At 51.1% G+C, this 25227-nt stretch overlaps 1 protein-coding gene across 5 annotated transcripts; it reads left to right on the top strand.

Moving 5' to 3' along the window:
- Nucleotides 1-431: 431 nt before the first annotated feature.
- On the top strand, nucleotides 432-23691 carry TRIM29 (tripartite motif containing 29). 5 transcript variants are annotated; one of them, XM_010403866.4, is made up of 9 exons: nucleotides 433-1605; nucleotides 8632-8727; nucleotides 9882-10115; nucleotides 10442-10640; nucleotides 13682-13765; nucleotides 16992-17051; nucleotides 18063-18161; nucleotides 19129-19208; nucleotides 21649-23691. In XM_010403866.4, exons 1-9 carry the CDS (start codon nucleotides 751-753, stop codon nucleotides 21709-21711), a joined length of 1770 nt encoding a protein of 589 aa, XP_010402168.1. In that variant the 5' UTR covers nucleotides 433-750; the 3' UTR covers nucleotides 21712-23691. The 5 variants fall into 5 exon arrangements, with proteins under 5 accessions (XP_019144124.1, XP_010402168.1, XP_010402167.1 ...); XM_010403865.4 differs by having other exon boundaries at nucleotides 18060-18161; XM_019288579.3 differs by lacking the exon at nucleotides 18063-18161 and having other exon boundaries at nucleotides 432-1605.
- The last annotated feature ends 1536 nt before the right edge of the window (nucleotides 23692-25227 follow it).

The raw sequence follows: 25227 nt of genomic DNA, 5'->3' as shown, positions 1-25227 counted from the left end.
TTCCAGGTCTAGATGGACAGACCTTGCACAAACCCAAAATAAAATCAAAATAAAGGTAATAGGGCCATTTAAACCCAGTATTAACCATGCATTTCTCCTCCCTCCTGAATGCAGCAAGCCCTTGGGGGAGCCTGGTTGAAGAATGCTTTATTCTAGGCGTTCATTTTAATTACAACCCTAATTATTTTGGTGCATTGCTATGACCCAGTTAACAAACCCACCTTGGGCATCTCGTGGTCTCCCCAACCCTGCCCATCTCTGCAAGGAGGGGAACCTCAGCTGCTGGCCAAATTATTTTTGAAACAAGCGGTGGAACTGGTTGCTACATCTTAATGAAAATGACTTCTCTTTCTTTCTTTTTTTTTTTTTTCCAAGGAGCCATTTCTATGTATATAAACAGCCCTTCCTCCCCAACCTGGTTAGACAAGAATGTTCCTGGGTGTGGACTGCCTTGTATAATTAACTGCACAGCTGGAGCTTCTGATCCCTCCACGTCTGCTCCTTCCTTTCCTCCTTTCTTCCCCCCTGCATCCACCTCGGCGCGGTCTGGGTGCGCTGCTCCTCCTCGCAGGAGCTGCGGGTGCGTCACTCGGGCAGAAGGTTTCCTGCATTCCAGAGCCATTCCAGAGCCATTCCAGAGCGATTCCTTGCTGAGACAACGACCAGGTAGAGCCTGCCTGCCTTGGAGGGGGCTGAGAGACGGGAGCTGGAGCAGAGAGCGAGCAGAGAAGCCATTGACCCTGTTGAGACATGGAAACGGGGAGCGCAGCCAGGACAAACGGCACCGCCAGCAAGCCCGAGGACGTGAAGAGCCCAACTGCCCCCAAAAAAGAAGAGGAAGCCAAGAAGGCCACGAGCCCTGGCGGAGGCGAGAAAGAAGCTATAAAAGGCACGGGCGGTGCTGCATTGGAGACGGGGCAAATCAAGAGCTCCCTCTTCTCTGGGAGTGACTGGAAGAGGCCCATCATTCAGTTTGTGGAGTCATCCGACGAGAAGAGGTCAACCTACTTCAGCATGGACTCAGCAGACTCCAAGAAGATGCAGTTCGCCAGCGGCCAGATCGGAGACATGAGGAGACCGGCCCTGTCCTTCCCGGAGAAGGGCGACCTCAGGAAGTCCCTCTTCTCCTTGGATTCCAAAAAGAGCTTCCTGCCCGCTGACGGGGAAGGGAGGAAATCCTTGTTCTCTGCAGGGCAGATGGGGGACCTGAAGAAATCTTCCCTGCCTCTGGTGGAGACGGGCGACCTGAGAAGACCCTTCAACAAGGCTGACAGAGCCGCCGGCTCCCGGCCCCGCGTGAAGCTCGAGGATGTTCTCTGCGACTCCTGCATTGACAACAAGCAGAAGGCTGTGAAGTCCTGCCTGGTGTGCCAGGCTTCCTTCTGCGAGCTGCACCTCAAGCCCCACCTGGAGGGAGCGGCTTTCCGGGACCACCAGCTCCTGGACCCCATCAGGGACTTCGAAGCCAGAAAATGCCCTGTGCACGGGAAGACCATGGAGCTGTTCTGCCAGACAGACCAGATGTGCATCTGCTACCTCTGCATGTTCCAGGAGCACAAGAACCACAGCACGGTGACAGTGGAGATCGAGAAGGCAGGGAAAGAGGTAATTTGATTCTCCTTTTCTTCCTTCTGTTCCCAGCAGTCTGCAGATCCCAGTGTCACACCGCAGCCTTTGCTCCCCAGCCTGCAATCTCCCCTCAGATCATGGCTGGGATGGAATCCCGGGATGCAGTGGTGGTGGATGGGAAGTGTTTAGTGGAGAACTGATATTGCCTGCGTGCTGTTGCCATGGGATTGTCGTTCTCCCAATCCTGGCTGGAGCAGCACAGCGCTGGATTTAGGGATGGACAACCTGGTTTCCAGCGCACCTGACTCTCAGCAGAAGCTGAATCAAAGCCAGAAATGCTGAGTTTTTAAAAATTATTCTTGAGTTTTGATGGTGTTCGTGGGGTGTTACCCACAGAAAGGTGGGCATTGCTCAGGGGCAGGATCTCCACAACACAAGCTGTCAAACCAGTGGCTGCTAAAGTTCCTCATGGGCACTAATAACGATTGAAAATTGCTATCTCAGCTCCTTAGAGTGAGATGAGGTTTTGGATTTTTTTTTTCCTTTTCTGTTGAGCCACACCTACGGAAAGAGTCTTTTGAAGCTCAGATAGGAAAAAAAAAAAACAACAAACCCTGGTGGCAAGCACAAAACCTGATCATTTCCCCTGAAGTGTTACTGCAACAGGTTTAGAGGATGGACATCCAGGGAGATTCCACTAATGAAATGTCTTTCAGCTTTGTTTGCCTAAAGCCTCCTGTTGTTTGCTTTCTGGGTGGATGAGGAGATTTCACTTGTTCTAGCAAAAATCAGGGGCTCACCACATTTGTTGCTGCACATCCCCTGTGGTAAAAGCAGGACCCAGCCTAGAAACAGGACAGGAGAGATGGCAGAAAGGAGACCTGTAAAATAATAATTATATAAAACAATGTGCCTGGAGTCACACAGTCAGAACCTGGAAGAGCACTAAGATCTCCTAAACCCCAAACCAGTGCTGTGATGTGGTGACCAGGCAAACACAGGTTCCTGCTGTGAGAAATTCTTGAGTTCCCTTCATGGGAAGAACAATTTTACTCTTTCTAGGGAGCTGGGAAGATTTATCTCATCAGCCTGAAAGAGCATCTTGTGTAGAGCTTATCTCTGTCTTCTCTGGTCTTTCCTTGCCGTGTCATCTCCAGCTTGCAGCCTTGCTGAAACCAGACAAAGCCTCTTCCATGTCTCAGCCAGCCTTTCCCAGCTTCCTGCAGGGCTTGTTTGTTCCGTAATTGCCTGTCCTCGTGGTTTTGATGTCAGCCCTGAACACTGCAGAGCTCTAACATAAAGCTGTGTCTGGTGTCTGCCGGGGTGTCCAGTTCCTGCCCTGCAATGAGGGGAACAGCTGCTTCCTGAGGAAGCAAAGCTGCTCAGATCCTTCCCCCTGTGGCTGGATACACCTCCAGCACCTTGATTGTAAAGAGGCGACCGTGGATGAGCAGAGAACTGTGATTCAAATGGTGTTTGATTCCTCTCTCAGAGTCCTTGAGTCCTTAGGTCCTCCTGCACTGGCTCTGCCGCTGCTCGGCCTCAAGGAGTTAGGATTTATCAACATGAATCATGCACATGTGCAAGTTTCTCCTGACAACGAGTTTGATCTTGTTGTAACTCGAGCAAGCATTCACTCAGACAAAAACAATTAGCACGAAAGCTGTTGCCTACAAATGTTTGTTCCCAGCCCTGATTTATTCACCAGAGGTGGAGCCTCAGCAAGAACCACAAAGAGCAATGAATATTTCCAAGCCCCTGGTGTGTAACACCTCTCCTTATCAAATCAGCCCAGCTGGAATGTGACCACAAATTGGGAGAGTGGCTGGTGCTGCTGCCCTTTTGGAAGGGATAAGCAACAACCCCACGCCAGGTCACCCCTATCCCTGCCCTGTTTTCCCAGCTTGGCATCCCAGCAGCTCCAGAGTAGCTTTAAAACCTCCAAATTCTTTCTGCCACTGGAGTGGTGACCAGAATAAAGCTGTGTCCAGCCAGAGCCGTTCACACAGTGCTGGATGTCCAGGACTTATCTGCGAGGATTTCCTTGTCCCTGGCTGCTGTGTGACTCCAGAACTGGAGAGAGTTCCAGAACTGGAGGGGGTTCCAGAACTGGAGAGAGTTCCAGAACTGGAGGGGGTTCCAGAACTGGAGAGGGTTCCAGAACTGGAGGGGGTTCCAGAACTGGAGAGGGTTCCAGAACTGGTGGTTGTTTCGCTGCACTGCCAGCCTGGGCGCTCAGCGATCTGGTGGCACAAAACTGTCACAGAATAAGCTGGGTTTAGGTCCATCTGCCCTTGAGTTCTGCAGGATTAATGCAGCTTGGAGCCTCTTTCAGGAGCCTGTCTTTGCTGTAGGCCTGTAGGGAAGAGAGGAGCTGTGCTTTGGAGCTGGGAAAGACCCTTCTGTGGAATTAGGAAACCCTCCTTGTCTCATGGAGCAGACAGAGACGGTGCAGCCCAGGAGAAGAGGAATGCAAACAAGCCAGAACAGAGACACCTATAGTTAGGCCTGATATCTCTGTCTCAGACAGAGAACACAGCAGCATCTTCCACTTTTCAGGAGCCTGGGGTGAGAGTCACTCACCCCCTGTTCCTTTTGAGCAGACACAAGTGAAAGGCACAGGGACTCAGACAAGAGACATTTGTCCTGACTTCCCACCCTGTGCTATTTGCGTATTTTACCCAGCAAACCTTTAATGCTCTCCCCAGATCCACTTTGCATTCGTTTCCTGCTGCAGATTTAAAGGAAAAGTAACAGTTTGCAGCAGAACCAGTATAAAAAACAGCCGAGGAAAGGGTTGTGAGGCTGGATAATAACCACTGACACTTGAAAAGTGAGAATTCTCCACAGCAGCTCCAATAAAACCCTTGATTTATCAGCAGAGCCAGAGCCCCCCTTGGAGCCAGCATCCTTCCTTCTGGAAGGGGATCCTTCATCCCAAACCTGTTTTACAGGCCTGCTCTCCAAAGGAGACAACTTCACCTCTGCCTGCCAGTCCCAGAGCTGTAAACAACCTGGCACTACCTTCCAGCACCAGCCTTGGTGCTCAGCATGTCAGGCCAGCTCTGCTGAAAAACTCTTTGATTTGGGCTTTTTTTCTGTAGTTATTTATCTTTTAAAGCAAAGTTCGCTGTGGGTACAGGGAAGGGCTGTGCAGGAAGGGGAGCTGGTGTTCCTCCTTCCCACAGAGCAGCTTTGAAAAGGGGGGGATTTCACAAAGGCTGAGCCAGGCTTTGAAGAAACAAAGACGGATCCAGAGGGGTTCCCATCTCTGCACCACTTTCACTGAGCAGAGAACAAACAAAATAAAACCCTGGAAGGGTTTTGGGGCCTTTCTCGCTGGCGCAGCGCGGCTGTGAGATTTTATCTGCATCAGCTGTGGTTGCTCTGTGGACATAGCTCAGAATAGATGCTCTTTCCCCAGAGTTACCTGCAGGAAGGGCACTCTTCTCCCAGCTGGAAATCTAGGAAGTGACTGTGATTGGAGCAAAATCGCCTGTTTGCCCAAATTCTGCATTAATCCTCTACACTGAGGGCAGAATCCAGGGAAAATCCACTTGTTTGCAAGCAAGGAGTTCCCTCCAAGCTGTGCAGGGAGCCTCAGCTCCTGCAGTGACATTTTTGCAGGGTGCTGGCAGAGTCTCCAGGGGTTTTAGCCCTCTGACACCACAGAAACTGAGATGGGGAAATGTCATCTTAAACCCAGCAGAAATAATGTCTCAAACAACTCCCTGACTTTTCAGCCATGGCACCCACATGGACAACGAGTTGGAACAGCACTTCTCCAGCTCCCTGATTTCCTTGGGATGCTGCTGGCAGGTTAATTAGCAGAGCTCTCTCTCCCAGGCTGGGGACACTGGGGTGTTCCCAGGGCATTAAGGGCATGATGCTGCTTGTGCTGCTGCTGCCTTGCACAAACCACTTGCATCATCGTGCAAGGCTCGTCATCTCCCATCTGCAGGTCCTCCACGGCACCAGGGCTGGGCTCAGCTGTGCGTGTTTGGATGGACGCTCTGAACTTTCACTGAAGCCTCTGAACTGCCCTAATTAACTGAGGCTTTAATAGGGGATCCAATCTTAGCTTGAAGGTTCTCAGTGCCTGCATTTCTCAACCAGCTGTGCTCAAAAATTGTCTGCATCTGGATTTCCTGGATTTCCTCCCACTGTTCCTGTTATTTCTGCTCTGGAGGGACCCCCACGATGGGGAGTGTTGCTGTTTTATCTCTCATTGGGATTTTCTGAACCCCAGATCTTCCAATGGATTTGTTCTGGGTGGTCCATCAAGGATTTTTGACCCTGAAAAATCTGAGAAATATGAAGGCAGATAGGAGTTTCCTCTTAGGGAATGAAGCTGAGGCACCGCCTGTCCCTAATACCTGTGACCCCCCCCCACTGTAAATGCCTATTTGTGATACACATGGACAGCTAAAGCAACCTTCCAGACAAAAAAAAGGTCTTAAAACCATCAGGAAATCACCTCCTGAACCCCTTGATGTTGTGCTCCACCTCCAGAGCACCCTCCCTGAACCCTGCTGCCCATGCCACCAGTTTCTCCACTATTCCAGAGTCTCCCCAACACCTCTCTTTAACATTTCTTTTCTATGTTTAAGGTGGTTTTTTTGTAGTATTTTTAAAATGTTTTGCAGTACCACACACTCACACCTCCCTTCACCTCCCCTGCCCTGGCTGCAGCCTGTGCTGGTGTTTCCCCTTTGCCAAACCTGGCTGAGTGTGGGATTTGCATCCTGGCTCTTGGGACCATCTCTGTAATTCCCATTTGCAAGTCAGAAATCTCGCTCCAAATTGCTGAGTGGCTCTGCTCTTAAATGCTTGTTACACCCCATACCAGCAGCACCCAAACCACCTTTTGGGGGATGTTTGAACTGCCGAGAGTCAGGATCACTTCTACAAATCATAGTTCCCAAAATTCCTTGGAGACCCATCTTAATTAAAAAGGACTAGAAAAGCATAGTTATCACCCTCTTCCAGCCATCACCTGATTTTTTTTTTTTCCTGCCATTTTATCTGCAAATCCCTTGAGTTTGGGAGTGTCTGCATGGCTGTGAAAGTTCTGCTCTTCCCCAAAAATTCCTTCCAGTCTTTCTCTGTAGGATTTCACTCACGTTCCTATAAGGATGTCCTGATTTTTGGGGATGAGGAGGGAAATAATTGCTCTGGAGATGAGTTTTTACTTTGCAAACAAATAATTCCACCTGGATGTAGCTCTGGGGCTCAGGGAAACAACTGGAATTTGGGTGTCATTTCTCACATTGGCTAATGCAGTGCAATGGATAAATGGATCTAAAATATTTTTATCTCATTGCCTTTCCCTGCTGTGCAGAGTCTTGATGCACAGGACATCTCCCACTGCACGTGGGAATGGAAACCAGCAGGAACTCCTCCAAGTCACTGTCTTGAAAATGTGAAAATTACGGGATCAAGCTCCTGTCTTTGTTCTTTTGACCAGTAGCAGAGCAAATTTTCTCATCTGGAATCCAGTGTGGGTTCCCTGGTGAACCTGTGCCACAAAATCCTTTCCTGTGAAATCTTGAACCCCTGGAGAGGGTGAGAATCAGCTCATGGCAGCCTTCAGGCCGCTACTGAGGGTGTGTGGATAATATTTAGACGGCCAATGCTCTCCCAACTCCTAAAAACAATTTGAAGATGCAGCTTTTGTGGCACTGAGACACCTCTGAGCACGCTTCCCTTTTTTCTTCCCACTTTCCTTGTGTTTTATAAGGCAACAAAACCACCATCCAATCATTCTCCCTCCATAAATAGGGATTTTCTAAATTGGAGCAGCTGGGGTTGGTGCTCTCGGAGCAGCTGTGCTGGATTCCAGCTCCAGAGGGTGTTCAGACACTTGTCTGGCATCAAGACAAGAACTCCTGTCTGGGCTGGTTCACAGCTTCTTCCCTGCTCTTCATTTCAAGTGGAGAACTGAAAACTTTTAAATTCCTGAGGGCAGCTCTGATCAATAAACACCCACATTTTCATGTTCCATTACGTTCTTGGACGGACAGCTGGAGTGTGAGAGTGGATTTATCCATCCACGCCTCTAACCGTCCGCCTGAATTTAAGTGGTTTGGGTTAATCCTACAATTTTCCTAAAGATCCCCCGTGAACAGCGGGTTTTGAGCACTCTTCTAACATGACAGAATGCAGGGGATTTCTGCCAGCTCCATAGTTCCTCAACAGCTCTGGGCTGGGTGTCCCACAGCCAGATTGCCTCTGGCCACGGCTGTGACCAACCTGCACACCCGTGAAATGCAGAAATGCACCAACAAAGGCATCTGTGGGGCAGGGATGGTGAATGGGAACGACCTGGAGTTAACGGGGCAAGGCTTTGCCAGCATCCAGGTCCTGGGCCGATCCAGGGAAACAATGATCTGGGGAAATGGTGCACGGCTGCCCAACCTCCATGGCTCCACTGCCACAAATTCCTGCACAAGTCCCTGCTCCGAGCTTCTCTGGGAAGCCAGTGCACAACGAAATGCAAATGAATGCCAGCGAAGTTGCTGATCTCAGCCCAGCAGGCTCTGACTACACCTCTTCCCTCCTCCTTTTGTGGCTTTTTTTTTTTTTTTTAATTTTTTTCCAAGCATTCCCCTGCTCCATCGCTACATGAAAGCTCTCAATTCAGAGCAAATTAATCCACGATCCTGTCTAAACAGAATTCCTGCCGGAGGCATCATCCTCTTGTTGCAACACTCGTCAAACGTCATTCCGTAATTACATGAAAACTGTTATTGCTGCACAGGCACACCCTGGGCTGGGCCCTGCTCTGCACACACAGCTGAATTTTGAAACAGCTCCCTTCCCCTGCAGCTCATGACTCCCATGTGATTAAAAGCAGCACCCTGACAGCCTGGGAGGTGGGTGCTGCTGCTTTGCTGAGGGAGCTGACTGTGCTGGGATGCTGCCCGCTGGCAGTGCCAGCAGCCTGGACCTCCCCGCTGCTGCTGCTGTTGAGCACAGCAGGGCAGGCTCGGGGCTGTTTGAAGTGGGCCACCCTCAGCCCCAGCTCACCAGGCTCCCTCTCTTCTCCTCTCCTCCCCACAGGCCGAGCTGTCGCTGCAGAAGGAGCAGCTGCAGCTGAAGATCATCGAGGTGGAAGATGAGGTGGACAAGTGGCAGAAGGAGAGGGACCGCATCAAGGTGTGTTTGAGATGTTAAATTCACCTCTTCCTCCTGTGATCACCGATTTCTTTTCTCCTTCTCCTCCTTTCCTCAAGACATTCAGCTCTTCCTCACTCCATCCTTCCCTGGCCTCTATCTCGTCCCTATCCCAAACTCCAAGCCAAATCTTGGAAACAACAACTCCCACTGAAGGCATCTTGCGACATTCCCTGCGGGGAGATCAAGCCCTGTTACAAAACCAAGGCACCTCCCTGCTCTGGCTCCTTTTTTAGGTCCTTTATGGCCCTTCCATCACCAGTAGCCAGGCAGATTTAGAAACAAAATCCACAAATAACCTGAAAAAGGGCTCTGGGTTGCCCAAACTGAGATAAGACAGCAGGAGCAGATGAAATTACCCCAACAAACATCTTATTTATGGTGGAACAGCTTCTTTCCGTGCCGAGAGAGGGCTCCTTTATAATTCTTGCACCGTGGTGAGGGTTGGAATGGAGTCATGGTATTATTTTTTTCATTTATAGCCTAACTGAATAAAGCAGTGAAAGCACAAGTTGGAGACACCCCAGCAAATTTGCATAATATTAATAGGCAAAGCCATTCTTTTCCCTTTTATGTGGTGCAAGCACATTGGCTCACCAGCTCTGCTTTTCATCTGCTTTATTATTACTATTATTATTATTATGATTACTGGAAACCTGACCTAGAAATGTTGACTCTCAATATAGCTACATCCCCAGTCCTCCTGAGGAATGTTTCAGAGGCACCTCGAGGTCAGGCCTGTAAAAAGTGTTTCAGCACCTTTCATCCTTTGAAATGGTGGGAATTTAGTCCTCAAATTGTCCAGGAGCCAGAACCATGATTTAGGAGGCTACAGAGTGTTTTTAAATATCACCTGTGAGTGCATGAATGAAATAAGAGATATGCTCTTACCCCTGGGAAGGCAGTGTCCCCTTTGGATTGCATCCATGTGATCACTGCAGGAACAGGTATTGCTTCTCTTGGCACAGCTTTCCTGCAGCTAAGACTTGCACAGCTGGAGTTTCCATAACCTAAAAGCTGAAACCTTGGATTTATCCCCCTCTGTGTCCCTCTAGTAGCAAAGAACTCTGTGAAATCTTAATATTTTCTTTCTCCTCTTTCCTGCTGCCTCCTCTGTCTGCCCCTTCCCCATCCAGAACTACACCACCAACGAGAAAGCCACGGTGGACCAGCACTTCAAGGAGCTGATCCGTGACCTGGAGAGGCAGAGGGATGAGGTGAAGGCTGCCCTGGACCAGCGAGAGAAGATCGCCTCGGAGAACGTGAAAGAAATCGTGGATGAGCTGGAGGAGAGGGCGAAGCTGCTGCGTGAGGACAAGGAGAACAGGGAGCAGATCCACCAGATCAGCGACTCCGTGCTCTTCCTGCAGGTGACAGAGACCTCATTTTCCTTTCCTTTGTCCCCACGAGGACAGGATTTGTCCCAAAGACAACCCCAAATAAGTGTGAGATGTGTGAACCTTCCCCAGTTCACTGCACATCCGTGTCAGGGGTTCACCTGGACGTTTGGAGCTGTCTGTGCTCTGGTGGGTGAGGAATGAGCTTGGACATGCCATGGCTGCAAACCATGGGCAGAACATTTTCCTGCCCATCTTCACTGCTTTCCTTTGCACCTTTGGAGTCTAACAACAACCAGTTCCCTAGGATCTATCCTCTTATGCTCCTCATTAACCCGTGATCCCTCTTTTTTTGGCAGGAATTTGGGGCTCTGATGAGGAATTACGTGCCCCCTCCATCCCTCCCAACCTACAGCGTGCTGCTGGAAGGGGAGAGCATGAGCCCATCCATGGGGCTGCTCAGGGATGACCTCCTCAACGTCTGCATGAGGCACGTGGAGAAGATCTGCAAGGCAGACCTGGGCCGCAACTTCATCGAGAGGAACCACATGGAGAACGGTAAAATATCCCAAATATTCCCCTTCCCTCCCTCGCTGCTCCCCTGGAAGGCAGGGTCAGGGGAGATGAGGGCGATGAGGATGATGAGCAATCCTGGTGAAGAAGAAAGTCAGCAAAGACCTGGGGGAAAAGTGGGAGTAACAACACCTGCAGCTGGAATGAATTCTGGAATATGGGAGTCATTAGAATATGAATTCTGGAATATCAGAGTTATCCTGCCACTCCTGTGTGGGGATGGAATCAGTAGAACTGCCAGGGAATTCAAGTATCTCATGTAGGGGACCAAACTGGCCCCAGTTCCCTGGTTCATGTTAGGGTTTCATGTTTAGGATTTAATGGGTTCCACCAGCTCCTGTGTGGGCTCAAGAACAGCCTCCCTTCCCTCCTGCCCTGTGCCATTCTGCCTGTGCCAGGCTCCAGCGAGCCCCTGGAAGTTCAGCAGGACATTTTCCACATGGGAAACTCCACAGATCTGCTGAGGCAGCTCAGTGCAGGGAGAAGGCAGTGGCAGAAGGGTGAATGTGGGATGGTGAGTCTGAAATCCTATTTGTACACTCGGTTAGCACATGTGGGGTGCTGGTGTGACATCAGATATTACAACTGCAGGGTTTCAGCCTCTGCTTGCCTGGCTGGAACATGAAATACCCTGCAAGCACCTGTCACTGAAAAGGAAGTATTTGAAAATCTAATTTCCCAAGTCAAAAGGGCTCCATTTGGGTGTTAAGCTACAACCTAAACTGGAAAAACTCTGATCATACTCCCTGTTCCACTTGGGAGAGCTTTCCTGCCTGCCCTGATCCAGGATGTCCAAGGCATCCCCACACCTGAGTGATGTTTAAGGAGATCTTTAAGGTGCATGCAGAGGTCACAGCCAACACCACAGCACCAAAATTAATCTTTCAAGTTTATAACCCACTTCCTCCCAATTAGCCATGAATAAAGGCCTTGTCTTGCATCAGGCTCACACCTCAGATTAGGCCAGGGCACCACGATGGGGCTCTGCTGTCTGCACTTCCCAGCTCTCCCACAAGCAGCCTCTGTAACCCTGGGCAGGTTGCTTAATCCCAGGGATGGGAATGAGTGCTTATCTCACCTGGCTGCCGGGAGGATGTAATCTATCAGTCATTGAGGAACCCCAGCAAGCAGGACAGCAGCGGGTGATGCGAGGAGAAATGGCACCCTGCTCTTCCAGGGGGATGTGGGAGCTGGAAAGGTGCAGGAATAACCTCAAGGCCAGTTCAGACAACACAAGCAGCTGAGGAACTGTGCTGCAAATCTGCAAATCGCTGTTAATTCGCTCAAATTCAGTGTTTAGTGGCCATCCCTCCTGTATCTACACCTTACACTGCCCATTCTCCATCAAACAGGAGTCAGATGGACCAGATCCTTCTGGACCAACCTTTCAGGAAGGTCAGGGGTCCCACTCCAAGTGCTCAGGATACACAGCTAGAGGCAGGTTTTTAAAGCTCTCCTGCCCTTAAAGTAGCACCAGAAATTGAACCTTACTTATCTTTCAACACTGCAGCATTCCCATTTAAATTCTCAACACTCCACGTGCTCCAGATTTACTGACAATAACTTGACATTAATAGGTGTCAAAAAAATTTGACAATAACTTAATATGAATAGATGACAAACAAATCCAAAAATCACTTTCTGTGCATTTTCCTTCCTTTGTTCACCTGAAGCTGTGCAGAATTTCCATCTGCTGGGATGGGTTTTGCCAGCCCTGAACCGTTTTCCTTGGACATCCTTATAACCCAACAAGGTTCTGCAGCTGCTCAGTCCTGGTAGCTCAGGATAAAGCCTGATTACTTCTTGATTATTTTATTTGGGGTCTCCTCCATGCTGGTGATGCCAGAAGCCCTGATTGTTATTTGAAATCCATGGAATTCAAGTGCCAAAACCATTTTTAACTCCTGCTCTGCAGAAACCTGGGTGCTTCCAGGAGCTTTAGCAAGGACACAGCTTGGAGTGTGCCTAATGAAAAGTTGGGAACAGGTGGGAAATGTTATTTATGGCGAGTCCCAGGAGCTTCAGAGCTCTCCCTTCTCCAAGCCACGGTGACAGATGAAAGAGAGCAGCACTCTGCATCCACTGGCTGCAAGGGAATTAAATCCATTAAGGAACTGTGGAGTTATTAACTTGGACTCCCCCTGAGTCACTGCAACAAATTCATTTGCAGCTGGCTTGATCTTCTACTGTAAAACACTTCCCAGGAAGAAATCTTCTATTAATGGAAAGAAACCTGCCTAATAGCAGACTCCAAAGGGAATCCACGTCCTTTCAGTTGTCATAACAGGTGCCTACGTGGCGAGGAGACAAATAATCAGGGAGCATTCAGGGAGCTTAAATAGCACCGGAATAAATGGGAGAAATAAAAGAAAAGTTTGTTCAGTGACTTGAGAATCAAAGAGTGGAGCTATTTAAACATGAAAACCGAATTTACTTCCTCGCAGAGAACAATAGGTTTACAGAGGCCTTCAAAGAAAGTGTTTTTATGAGCAAGTGTAGTGCTAAAGCCTCATTTCCTGTGAATCAGTGTCAGAAATCCAAACCCAGGCTGTGTAGGAGTAAGTTTGATCCATGAAACCTGAACCAACCACCCTTGTCCAAGAGTTTAGAGCTGCTTGCAACACAGCTTTAGCATCTTCCACTAAAAACTGGAGAAGCCAAGCCATTTAACCCTCCCAGAACTGATTTCTGCAGCTTTAAATAGTGGCGGTTCTCGATCAGCCAGCCCTGTGCTCAGGTTAAATGCACAAAAGGAGCCAAACTCAAACTTCTGAAGGCATTTTCAGCCACACAACAGTATTCTGGTAAGAAAACACCTCAACCCTCAGGGCTCGCTGTGGCTTTTAGGAGATCCTGTGTCTGCTGAGAGGTTGAATCCTTCAGCTGGGCTCCGCCTCTGAGGGAACCTTTTATGTTCGACTCTGGGCAGCTCCAGAGCTGCTTTAGCTCCCAGCCAAAGATCCCACAGGGGGTTTAAAGACCACCAAAGTGCCTCCCCCAGCTCACGCCCTGCTCTGCTTCTCCAGGGGACCACCGGTTCATGATGAACAACTACGAGTGGAACCAGCCCGACAACCTGAAGAGATTTTCCATGTTCCTGTCTCCCAAAGGTAGGGCACCCCAGAGGTGGGCAGGCTCCCTTCCAGCTCAGGAAAAGAACTTCACTGATGATATATCCCAAAATTTCCTCTCCCTCACACTTCCAGATCCAGCCCTCTGCACTTCCTCTCTTCAGCTTACAGAGCTTTGACAAGGTTTTGCCTCAAACAAGGCAGAAAAGGTTCTCAGCTTTATGGGGAAGAGCTGGAGTGACTGAACGCTATCCAGGAGTGAATATAGAGGAGTTTTAACAGGGGCTACCAGGATAAAATCAGAGTTTTTCTCCACCCAGAGCTCACCTCTCTGTGCTATCAAGTGAAAGCTGCACTAAGGATTAAGATTTTACTTTCACCACCAAACATAATTTTCCAGGGAAAGGACGGAAGAAGTGAGGAATGTGTCCTAATAAAAGGCAGGAGTCTGGAGTTCCTCTCTGAGCTCTGACAGCAAGAGCCCTGGTGATTTGTTATGTCCCACGTGTTGCACGGCCACTGCAGGATGAGCTTTTGGAGTGAACCAGTGTTTCCAACACATTCAGCTCTAAAATCCCAGCTGTCATTCCTAAACTGGCATCCAGAGCGAGAAGCTGAGAGCGCTGAAAGCCCAGGCAAGGCGAGGAACAAAAGAGCAGGAAGGGTGGCACGGAACAAGGAACCACATTTCAGCCCTGCCCGGGTTTGCCAGGTGTCTCCAGCTCCCGTTCTGCAGACAGAGGGTGGGCAGGGATGTGCCAGCAGTGAGCAGGGACACTCCCTGCAGGCACATTCCTGCCCTGTGCTGGGGTTTCCTGAGGATAACCCAGACCCCGACACTGAGCCCTTTGTCGGGATTGCCACTGGGCCCTTCTCCCGTGCCCTCAGCCCACACCTGGCAGCCCTGAGGATGTTGTTTGGAGCAGGGCTGACATTCCCATTTCAGTGCCAGCAGGACTTGAGCAGGGCTCTTCCCAACTTCAGGGGCAGAGGGGCATTTTTTTAGAGTTGGGTTTGTTTTGCTGCTCAGCTGCCTCAGGGTTTCCAGGCCCTGTGCTGCCAGGGAAATCCTGCTCAGACCACAGACTCAGCCCTGCACCCAAAACTTTCCAGCCCCAGGGGAAGTTTGAAAATAATTTCTAAAACTGCACAAGCTGAGCCTGTCTCTTCCCAAAATGTGGAGCTTTCAGGTGGAAACGGCCCCAAAGGCATTTAAAGAGTGTGGCAGGGGTGTGGTGGGAGGAACACTGGGCAATGTCATCCCACGTGTGTCTGGGACGGAGATGCTTCCCAGCCTGGCAAAAAGGAAGGGATAAAAAGAAGGGAAAAGCCATTTTGGCAGTGCCACAGCATGGTCGGTGCTCTCATGAGTGCCTGAACCTCCCTCTGCTGCTCTCTGGAGCTGCTGGCACCTGGGAGAAGAGGCTCCTGCTGGGATCCAGCATCCCAACCTCCTGAAGGTCCAGGAGGGATCTGCAGGCACTGCCAGATCCAGGTAGTGATGAGTGTCCAGAGCAGAGTGAGGGCTGTACAACAATTCCCCTCTTCCTGCAATGCATTTCTGACTGTCCAAACACTGAGGGATCGTTCATCCCACCTCCACATCCGCGTTTTCTTGGAAACACAGACAATGCTGCCTTCCAAATTACTCATCCTGTGTTTTCTACCAACAAAGTGACTTTGGCCAAAACAACCGAGCTCATGATCGCACACAGAGCCTGTGCTGACGAACAGACCTCAGCAGGGTCAGGGCTCAGGGGTGACAGGCAGGATCCAGCTGCTGGAACCACACTGGTGGGGATTTGGGGAGCAGGATGAATCAGTAGGCAAGGCAGGAGATGCGACCATTTAGCTTGCAGGCTGGCTAGCCAAGGATTACCTGATGAATAATGCAACATCCCCATCATCATTTCACTCTCTGGAGCTCTCTGCACCCTGTCCCCGTGTCAGCAAAGTCCAGCAGTGCAGCTGATTGCATCTTTGCTAAGGAATCCCTTAAAACGGGAGGAAAAAGCGAGGACCACCCTTGGCATTGTGTAACAGGCTCAGAATCCTTCAGTATCTCATGGCAGTTTTGCTACACACCCTTTTTCTGGTGAGGCTGGGTCAGTGCAGATTCTGCCCCAGGCCACAGTGGAAAATCTGTTTGCTGGACTGAGGAATGCTCTGTGCTAATTACAGCAGCCCAAACTGAAGAACTGCTTGGATTCCAGCTGAATTTGTAAGGTTTTAAGCCCTGCATAAATTCAAGGAGACTTCCACTGCTCTTGTTGTTAAAGACAGTGTCATAATGAGTGGCTTCACACTGAAAGAGAGGAGGCTTAGATGGGACATTGGGAAGAATTTCTTCCTGTGAGGGTGGTGAGGCCCTGGCCCAGAGCAGCTGTGGCTGCCCCTGGATCCCTGGCAGTGTCCAAGGCCAGGTTGGACGGGGCTTGGAGCCACCTGGGATAGTGGAAGGTGTCCCTGGCTGTGGCAGGGGGTGGAATTAGATGGTTTTTAAGGTCCCTTCCAACCCAAACCATTCTATGATCCCACATTTGCTTGCAGGGATGACAGGATGGGGCAGAGGGGAGATATAAAACGTTTCAAACGCTGCCTCAAAGACAGAGGAACAATCTGTTCAACTGCTCCACGCTCCTTTCTGTCCTCTCCCACTAAGCTTTCTTCTCCTGATGTGTCAAACAGTCTGGCCAAAGCCAAAGTTGGAAAAATCATCTTGAAAGTCTTTGAATGAAGAGTAGATGGGACTCGGGCACAAAGAGAGAGAATTGTGTAAACAGAAACGCATCTTAAATAGAGAAGCAGCCCACAGGATGGCAGCAGAGCCGCTCCAAGAATCCATCTTCTTTTTGCTTTCCCAGTGCCTCCCAAAAGGGCTACGGCAGCACCAGTCTGCGTCGTGGTGGCACCCTGGGGCACACGCCTGGCACAGGGCAGAGGGATGTTCCTGTCCTGGTGTCTCTGCAGCTCTGAACCCAAACCTCTGCCTGCAGATCTCTCATCTTGAGTAGCCAAACCTGAGCTGGCAAATTGCTGCAGCTCTGTGGCACTGAGAGCTCTGCTCACTGCAGGAGAAGCCTATTCCCCATTCCCTAACACCCAGGGATAAACCCCAGGTTCTCCTCTGCTCCCTGGGCCCAGATTTCTGCTTTGGGGCTGCTCCCAACTCGGTGGGGACCTTTTCCTAGAGCAATGCCAGGTACAGGCCTCTGGGCCAGCTCATCAGGAGCCAACTGCTGAACTGGATGCTCTTGTTTTACAGCCAATTTCAACCCACGGTCATGGGAATTTTCCTCCTTCCAAGCGACTGAGGAAACACTTGGTACGGGTAATTCTGCCTTCAGTTTGAGAGGATCTAACCCCCCGTGCCACAGCTTTCTGCCTGACTAACCCACCTTTCCTGCTGCTCTCTCAGCTGCCCTGGCACCTGCCAGTCCCAGAGCCAGCTCCTGGCTGGGCTATCAGCCCTGTGTGCACCCACCCGAGCCCAGGCTCTCCGTGCTGTGCTCACAGGAGGGAAAGGCATCCCTGCTTCCCGTTGTTCGCACAGAGAAAGGAGGTGGAAAACACAGGAGCCAGTTTGCAAAGATCCCCAGATCCTGAACCATCATTCAGAACACTCTGGAGGTTGTGGCAGAACCAGGAGGAGACTCCAAATACTCTCAGAAGCATAAGGTGCTTCTCTCCATCACACCTTTTACCAATAAGTTCTCAAAGACACAGCCTGGCCCGTGTTCATGCCTTTTCTTCCCAGATCCCCATCTTCCTTTCCCTATATTTTCCTCCTTTGCCTCGTTCCTGCAAGGTCCAGCCTTTCCCTTCACGCTGGCAGCAGCCATGGCCACCCTGCCTGGGGGAGCCCTGGTGACTCAGGGCCACACCTCGGCCCTCCCTGCTTTCCATGCCACAGGCAGGGCTGTGTCCCTCTCATCTCTCAGATTCCTTCTGGCAGCCAGGGCCTGACCCCGAGGAGGCCAGGAGGGGAAGCGTTGCTTTAATGTCAGTGGGGTTTGAATGAAGCCTCCACTGCCAGGAGGCAAGGGCAGCGCTGGAGTCGTCCCTGCTGCCTCTGGAGGTGCAGGAGCTGCTGCTCCGCGGCCACACCTGCACTTGGGGCTCTCAGGAGAAAGGCTCTTCCCTGCCTGGAGCACTGGGATCGCTCCCACCCACTCACAGCTGCCTGCTCCCATCTGCCTTTTCTCCCTGAGAGAAAAGGGACAGGGCTGTCCCTGCCCACGCCCCCCGAGCCAGGTGAAGGCAGCGCCACAGGTGTGTTTGGAAATGCCCCCCTGCAGCCCCCTGGAATAACACAACTTCTTCTATCTTCCAGTAGGCAATGGCACTAAGCTGCCTTTTCAGTTCTCCTCGGTGGGACAGAATCCGCCCGGTGACTTCAGCAAACAGTCTGATGGGAGCCTCTTCACTAAGACCGGTACTAGGAACTGAGTATTCCCCTTCCTCCTGCCCCTTCTGAGGTGACAAGCCCCCTAATCCTGCTCTGGCTTCCCAGAGCATTCCCACACCTTGGCCTGACTGCCAATCTCCCAGGCACCTGCACACGAGCGACTCTGCTGAGCCAGGGCGACAAGGAGTGTTAAAAACTATTACAAAGTTTTGTTTAGTGAGCAGGTGAAGTGATTTTAAATTTTGTTTGGAATGGGATAAATTTTAGATGATTTTCGAGGAAGGCACCACGGCCATTCGCCCCTCTAGCTCTGTCACTGAAAAACAACACAAACAGCACAACCTTTAAAAAAATATATATTCAGGAGCTGCCTGTCCTCCTTCACCTGAACCAAACCCCCCATTCACCATCTCATCGTCCTCTCGTCACTACCCACGGGTCCAAGGGCGCCAGAGGTGGAATCCAAGAGCACCAGAACCTGCTCAGAGTCAGGTCTGATTAACTGGAGATGGTGGGGCAGGGCCATGGTGCGATGCCCTGACACTGGCTGTGACACAGCAGGGCTGCTGGCACCCGTGGGGCAGAGCAGAGCCGGGCGGCTGGAAGGGCTTAGGGCTTATCAAGCTGCCAGAGGAGCTGCAGAACCCCAGGCTCAGCTCTTTGCACTAATTAAACAGCCTGTGGTGCTCTCTGCAAGAGTCACAATGCTGACTTTGGGACTTGGCCTGAATTTAATTGGTCTGATTGCATTCCACCTCTCTGCATTCCTCAGACGTTTTAATTAGCCAGCCCTTCTTTCCTGCCTTTTCCTGCCTGGTTGGATGGTGGAAGAGGCACCGTCTGATGGCTGTCGGCTGCATTTCCATGTTGAGCAATGCAATACTAATGAGGTGGCACTTCCAGTCCTGCTGCTGGTCCTGGCGCTGGCCAGGGGACACGGGGGTGGTGGTGGCAGGGGCTGCTCTGTAACTGGCTGTGTTTTGTGTCGTCACAGCCTACCCCTCCATAGTGAGGCACCAGTCTGCAAAGGTGACGCCACAGACGTGGAAATCCTCCTCGAAGCAGTCTGTATTGGTAAGAAAAAGCTCTGTGGGGGGGAGAGATTCAGCCTGTTCCAGGGAGGCTTCAGATGCAGGGATGGGTCCTTTGGAGGTGGGGAAATAAAGGCTTCAACCCTATTCAGGATGCGGATTAAGCCCCCAGCTTCCACAGCTCTGGGGTGTGGGAATAATCAGTGCTGCAGAATTGATGTTTGGAGAAGGTTTTGGTCTAAAATGTGATGCAGAAGATAGGAACTGTGCAAATCCTGTAAAATGATACTGAGAGGACTTTTCCTGCCTGCAGGTGTGCTCTCAACACCCACTCTGTGTCACTCTGTGACATCCAGAATGTGTAAATGACACCAAAGACAACCACATAAAAGCGCCTTGCTGGTCATGCCCTGCAGTGGGCAAATGCAGGATCAAAGATGAGGGGTCCGGCTGTGATCAGAAATCATCACAGCATCTCCGAGCCACTCGTTTTACACTGATCGTTGTCAGAGGCCCAGGCCAGGGATGTTTTAGGGCTTGTAGTCTCAAATACACAACCAGGGAATGCATTGCCTCAGGAACACCAAGTTAATCTGGTTTTATTCACACCGCACTGCGTTAAGGCCTTGCATGATCTGAATTAAGATTGTCGAGCTTTTGCCCGCACAGATGAAATCTTACATGTGTTTTTTTAAATTTCTGATTGCACATTTGTGGGAGATTATTTACTGTTCCATGGAAATGAGACCTGCAAGGAGCAGAGGGTCAGGAATTGAGAGCATTCCCACACTGAGGGAAACACACAACAGGTAGAAAGCGGCTGCAGCTGGATCTGCTCCATTTTCCAGGCTCCCCAGGAGGTGAATCCTGTGGAAGGGATGTTCCTTGGCAGATTCTTTCAGGAAATCTAGCCTCGAGCCTTTGAAGGTGCTGCAGCAAAGCAGCAAAATTCTGCCGTCCCTTCTGCCTTGGGTTTGACCCTCTAAAACATCATCACCCACATCCACTGTGTGTTCCCAGTGATTTTTCCTTAATCCCCACAGAGAAAATCTGGGTAACTGCTCCCACCATTGCCTCCCTGTCTCCCTTCCCCTGCCATGCACACATCTGTAATGACCATTTTCTTTTTATAGCCAATATTCACCACACAGCCCTGAACCCAACAACTGAGCTGATAAATATGAGCATTTAAAAGCACCAAAATAGAAATACACACTCCAGGCTGCAGGATCTCTGTAGGAGCTTTTATGGTCTATTGGGCCAATAATCTGGCTTTTAAAATAGCCTTAAATGTGTATTTAAGTAATATACCTTCTAAAAGGTCTGTAAATACAAATTTTCACAAAGGATTGTGCTGTTTAAGGAGGAAGGTCTTTTTCATGCCCAGGGAGCTCTTTCAAATGAAGCCCCCCCTCTTTCATATCTTAATTATGTTGGAAATTAAAGCCATGAAATGAAAAGAATCTCGACAAAAGGGAACGTGGAGCAGGAGGTGTTGAGCGCTGAGCAGGGAGATGGGCTGGGTTTGCTCTGCCCGTGCTTCCTGCTGTTCCTAATATTAAATAGGGCTGCACTAAACGGGGCCAGAACATTCCTGTGGGCCCTCTCCCACCTTCTGCACCTGAGAACAAACCCAGCACACACTGGACATTAAAAACCCCCTCTTTTCCTGATTTCCATGGTCACTCCTTCAGTGGTAGGAGGATATTCCCACCCAGGCTGCAGCCAGTGATCCCAGCAAAGAAATTGGCTGCTGTTTTTGCACCAGGAGGCTGCACAACACAGCCTTGCCACGTGTTGCTCCTTGAAATGGGGCAGATCAGAGTGAAATTCCAGGGGCAGGTCCTGATGGGATGAGGTTCACTCAGGGACCGCAGCAAACGGAGCTGGAGAGGCAGAAAATGCCAATTCCTGTTGGTTCTGCCCCACCTCTCCATTTATATTTCTGTTTACACAAACATTGGGTGCTGCAGCGCACGGAGGCACCAACCAATGCTGCCCCACTGTGTGGGAATTGCCACGCACAAGAGTTTGGGGTTTGCCCGCCAGAGAGCACAAATAAACCCCACACAACTTGCATAACTGTGCGTGGCTCCCAGTGTGACAGCTCCCCTGAGCTGTCAGGTTAGTGAGCAATTAAAACACACTGACAGAGGCATAAAAATAAAGGTGACGTTCCCCTTCTCCCTAAAAAAGCCCTCTCATCAAGCCGTGAGTCACAGTCTGAGGTTTTACATGAGGCATCGTTTGGCTCGGCAGCAGGGGCCATGCAAAGCACGTGTGTAAATCAAAAAAAGCCCAAAGTTGTTTGCATTTGATGGCTCCAGTACCTCCAGGAGGGGAAGGAGGCAGCGCTGCTGTCCAGGAGGAGAAGCTGGAGGTGCTGGGGCAGGAATTTGTAAGATATGGATGGATGGGTGAGGTGTAGGAGGTCAGGAAGAGGAGGGGGGCTCCAACTGACGTGCCCCAAATTCTCCTTGCAGTCACATTACCGCCCCTTTTACGTCAACAAAGGCAACGGAGCCACCTCCAACGAGGCACCCTGAGGATTCCGGGAGAGCTGGCAGCGCTCGGAGTGGAGACTCAGCTGCGGATTTTCATGGATGTACCCGCTACTCTCTTAACCTTACTGCTCTAATCTCTGCCCGGGACAGGGGAGGTGCACGAGGGAATTGCCTTTCCCTGAGGAAACCAGGACTTTTCCCCAAATCACCTGCTCGCCTTGAGAGCTCCGCAGGCCTTAACAGCGTAACCCCGTCCTCTGCTGTCCCCTCCTTGTCCCCTCTCTGTCCCCAGCTGCTCTGCCCCTCCTGGGAATTGTGGATGCTTGGGTGGCACCCCCTGCTAGGCAGCTGTCCCCCTGTCCCCAGAGCTGTTAAATCCTGGTGAAGGCCCCAAGCTGGCCGTTCCCAAAGCTCTTCCCAGCACAGAGAGGTCCCAGGCTTGAGCTCTTCCCATACCTCTCCACCCTGGGGACACCCAGCTCCCGCTGGGATCAGATCCCCTGGTGGCATCAGGCATCCCCAGGGTCCTCCAGCAGCTCAGCTCTGCTCCTCACCTGCCAAAGAGGTCCAGCAGGATCTTCCCAGAGCTGCTGGAGGAGGCCAGGGAGGCTTTCCAGCCCATTAAAGTGCCCCTCCAGCCACCTTTTCAAATTAAAAAATAAAAAGCAAATCCATCCTAGTAACAGAAGATTGATTAGATGCCATAGGTGGTGGGTGCTTTTCTGGTTTGTGGTGGTTTTTCTTAATTCCCCTAAACCCAAATTGATCTGCATTCTGTTGTTCAGCTATTTTATATTTTTTTCCCCTGCAGTGGGCAATGAGAATTACTGCCGCAGCTTTTTGCTCAGGATCATGTTTTTGTATTTGTCCCCTGGACAGATGAATCACATCCAGGGCTGGATAACCATTCCATGATCTCCCTGAGGTGATTTTCCCTCTCCATGGACAAGCTGAGGGGTTCAGTCCGTGCCGTGTAGGGCAGTCAGGGGGAGAAATGGGATAAAAGCCCGTAAATGGTGAAAACCAAGACCTAACAGCTCCTTTCCATGGTTTGCTCTATTCAGGCAGTTTTGGAATGGCTTTCCCCCCACTTTTTCCTGCTTGCAGCACCTTGCTGAGGGAGATCCCACCTGAAAATTCCTTCCTGGCTCATCCCTTCGCAAAGATACTCACGGCTTTGTAACCCAACACCTCACCCCAAACTCCTGGGCCTGAACGTCTGTTGCTCCAGAGAACTTGAAATGTCACTTTATAATGAGGGTTTTTTTCCCCATAAAGACCAGAGAGGGAAGAGGCTGGCGTGGTAGGGCAGGATGCAACAAAAGGGACGTGCAAAAAGGGATGGAATTGCTGGGAAAAGCACTGAGGGCTCTGAGTATGTGTGTGAAAGGATAAAACCAGCCCCCTCCGGGTCTCACTGTTTGTTTTGCCCCTGAGCAGGTCCAGTAAAACCTTCCACCACCTCCTTCCCATGCTCCAAAATGTGGGCATGACCCTTCCTCCTCCTCCAAAGCTTGGATGTTAAAATCCCCCCGTCCCTCCCTGCCCTGAGGAAGGCTGGGTGGTGCCAGCCGGGACCTACCTGAGGACACCACTGTCCCCTTCCTCCCGCTGTCCCCTGCCCTCTCCGCACCCCCACAGCCTCTTTGCTCCCCTTCCCCTCCCCAGGGGCCTTCCCAGCCCTTGCACACACGAATTCCCACAAGGAATGGAGCTGCTCCCCATTTGCCTCAGCCCTGGAGGACGCCCGGCCCCCGCTGGTGCCCCCCAGCCCCTTTTCCCCCGGGATGGGGCACATCCCAGCCCTGTGGTACCTCTGCTTCCCGGGGGGGCTTCCAGCGAGCCTTTGAGGTGTGCAGGAACTGTTTTGATCATGTCTTGGTCAGCAAAGCAAGAAGGGTTCCACCACCTCCTCCTCCTCCTCTTCAGGCAGGGCACGGCCACGCTGGCGATGTAAACGAGGCCCCTCACGTGTGCACCACGCTGCAGAAATAAAGGAGAAAGCTCCATGTCTGACCAAAACCAACGGGGTAAGCTCTGTCCTTGGCGTCTCTGTGCTCTCAGTGAGGTTGAGTCTCCCCAGATTATCCTTTATGTGAGCAGCAGGCTTGGAGAGCCCATCTTCCCACCTCTGTTTCACTGCTTTTTGGGTATTTAAGGGCAGAGGAAATCCCCACATCCTTGAGGGCCAGAAGCTGATGGATGCATTTCCAGTTCCCAAGCATTGGTGCCACAAAAGTCCTTCCCTGCAAGGGCATTTCTGAAAAACCCCTCAGCCTGTGCCTGAGTTAAACCTCAGTAGCTCCCACTGGAGGAAAACACTTGGTCCTGTATTCACTGGCCAAAATGAGACTGTTTTGCCCCAGCCCAGAGCTGGATCTCCTCAAGAGGTTGGTTCTGGGCACCACTGGGACCCTCCACCCACTCAAGCCCTTCTGGGGACTTCTGGTTCTGCTCAGTTCAAAGGTCTTGTGTCCATCACAGCATCTCCTTCCTCTGAGGGAGAGGGAGAGACAAAACCCCTGTGGGGTGCTAAAGATGCAGATTCAAGGCCAAAACCAAGGAGATGTAGCACTGACAGCTGGTTAAAAGAGCAACTGTACATCCCTCTGTGTGGACAAGGGTTATTCACATCCCCAGACGGATGAAAGCAGGAGGATTTCCAGAGGATTCCTGGCATGTTTCTACTCCCAGGCACTAAACACCAGCTATTTTTCCCCAGACATCACCTACACTCAACCTGAAGAGCCAGGATCCCACCAATTCACCGAGGAGCCAGTAAATCCTTCTTGTTTACCCCACAAGGGAGTTGGCAGAGGAGAGAGCTCAGCTCTTTCCCATCAATTCCACTCATTGCCTCCATTACTGTTATTACTGTGATTAAAAAGCAATCACAGAGAAATCTTCTTCCTGTCCTGGAACTGCTGCAGAACGTCTCAGTTCCACCACGGGAGCAGGAGGAGAATGAGTTACGAGCACTCCCTGCGCTCCTGGGCTCGGTGACACCAGGAAATGGTGATGGAGCTCCTGGCCTGGGCAGTGAGCAGGGCTGGAATGGAGTAATGAACCTTTTTGATGCAGGAGGGTTGGATTAAATGGGCTTTAAAGGGTCCCTCCCAACCCAAATTATTCCATGATTGCCTAAGGAGTAGCAGTGATGGGTCTCTCCCTGGTCCAGCCAGGGAGTGGGGGTGTAGGGGATGCTTGGACACCCAAAGGAGCTGTCAGAGCAAGGCTCAGGGACACCCACAGGGTGACTCGGAGTGAAACCAGCGGCTGTGGCAGCTCTGCGGTGGGGCTGGGTCACGGAATCACAGCATGGTTTGGGTTGGAATGGGCCTTAAAGGTCATCCCGTTCCAAGCCCTGCCATGGACAGGGAAGCCAGCTGCTAGGCTGGGTTACTCGAGGCAGGAGGTGGCTCTGTGGACAGTCCCAGGATGGATCCCGGGGACAGGAGATGGCTCGGGGCCAGTCCATGGGTCAGTCCCGGGGGCATGAGGGTCTCAGGGCTGGTCGCAGGGTGGATCCCAGTGCAAGAGGCAGCTCGGGACTGGTCC

The sequence above is a fragment of the Corvus cornix genome, chromosome 24, assembly GCF_000738735.6.
Source record: "Corvus cornix cornix isolate S_Up_H32 chromosome 24, ASM73873v5, whole genome shotgun sequence".
Taxonomy (NCBI): Eukaryota; Metazoa; Chordata; class Aves; order Passeriformes; family Corvidae; genus Corvus; species Corvus cornix.
This window is presented reverse-complemented; position numbering and strand designations above follow the sequence as displayed.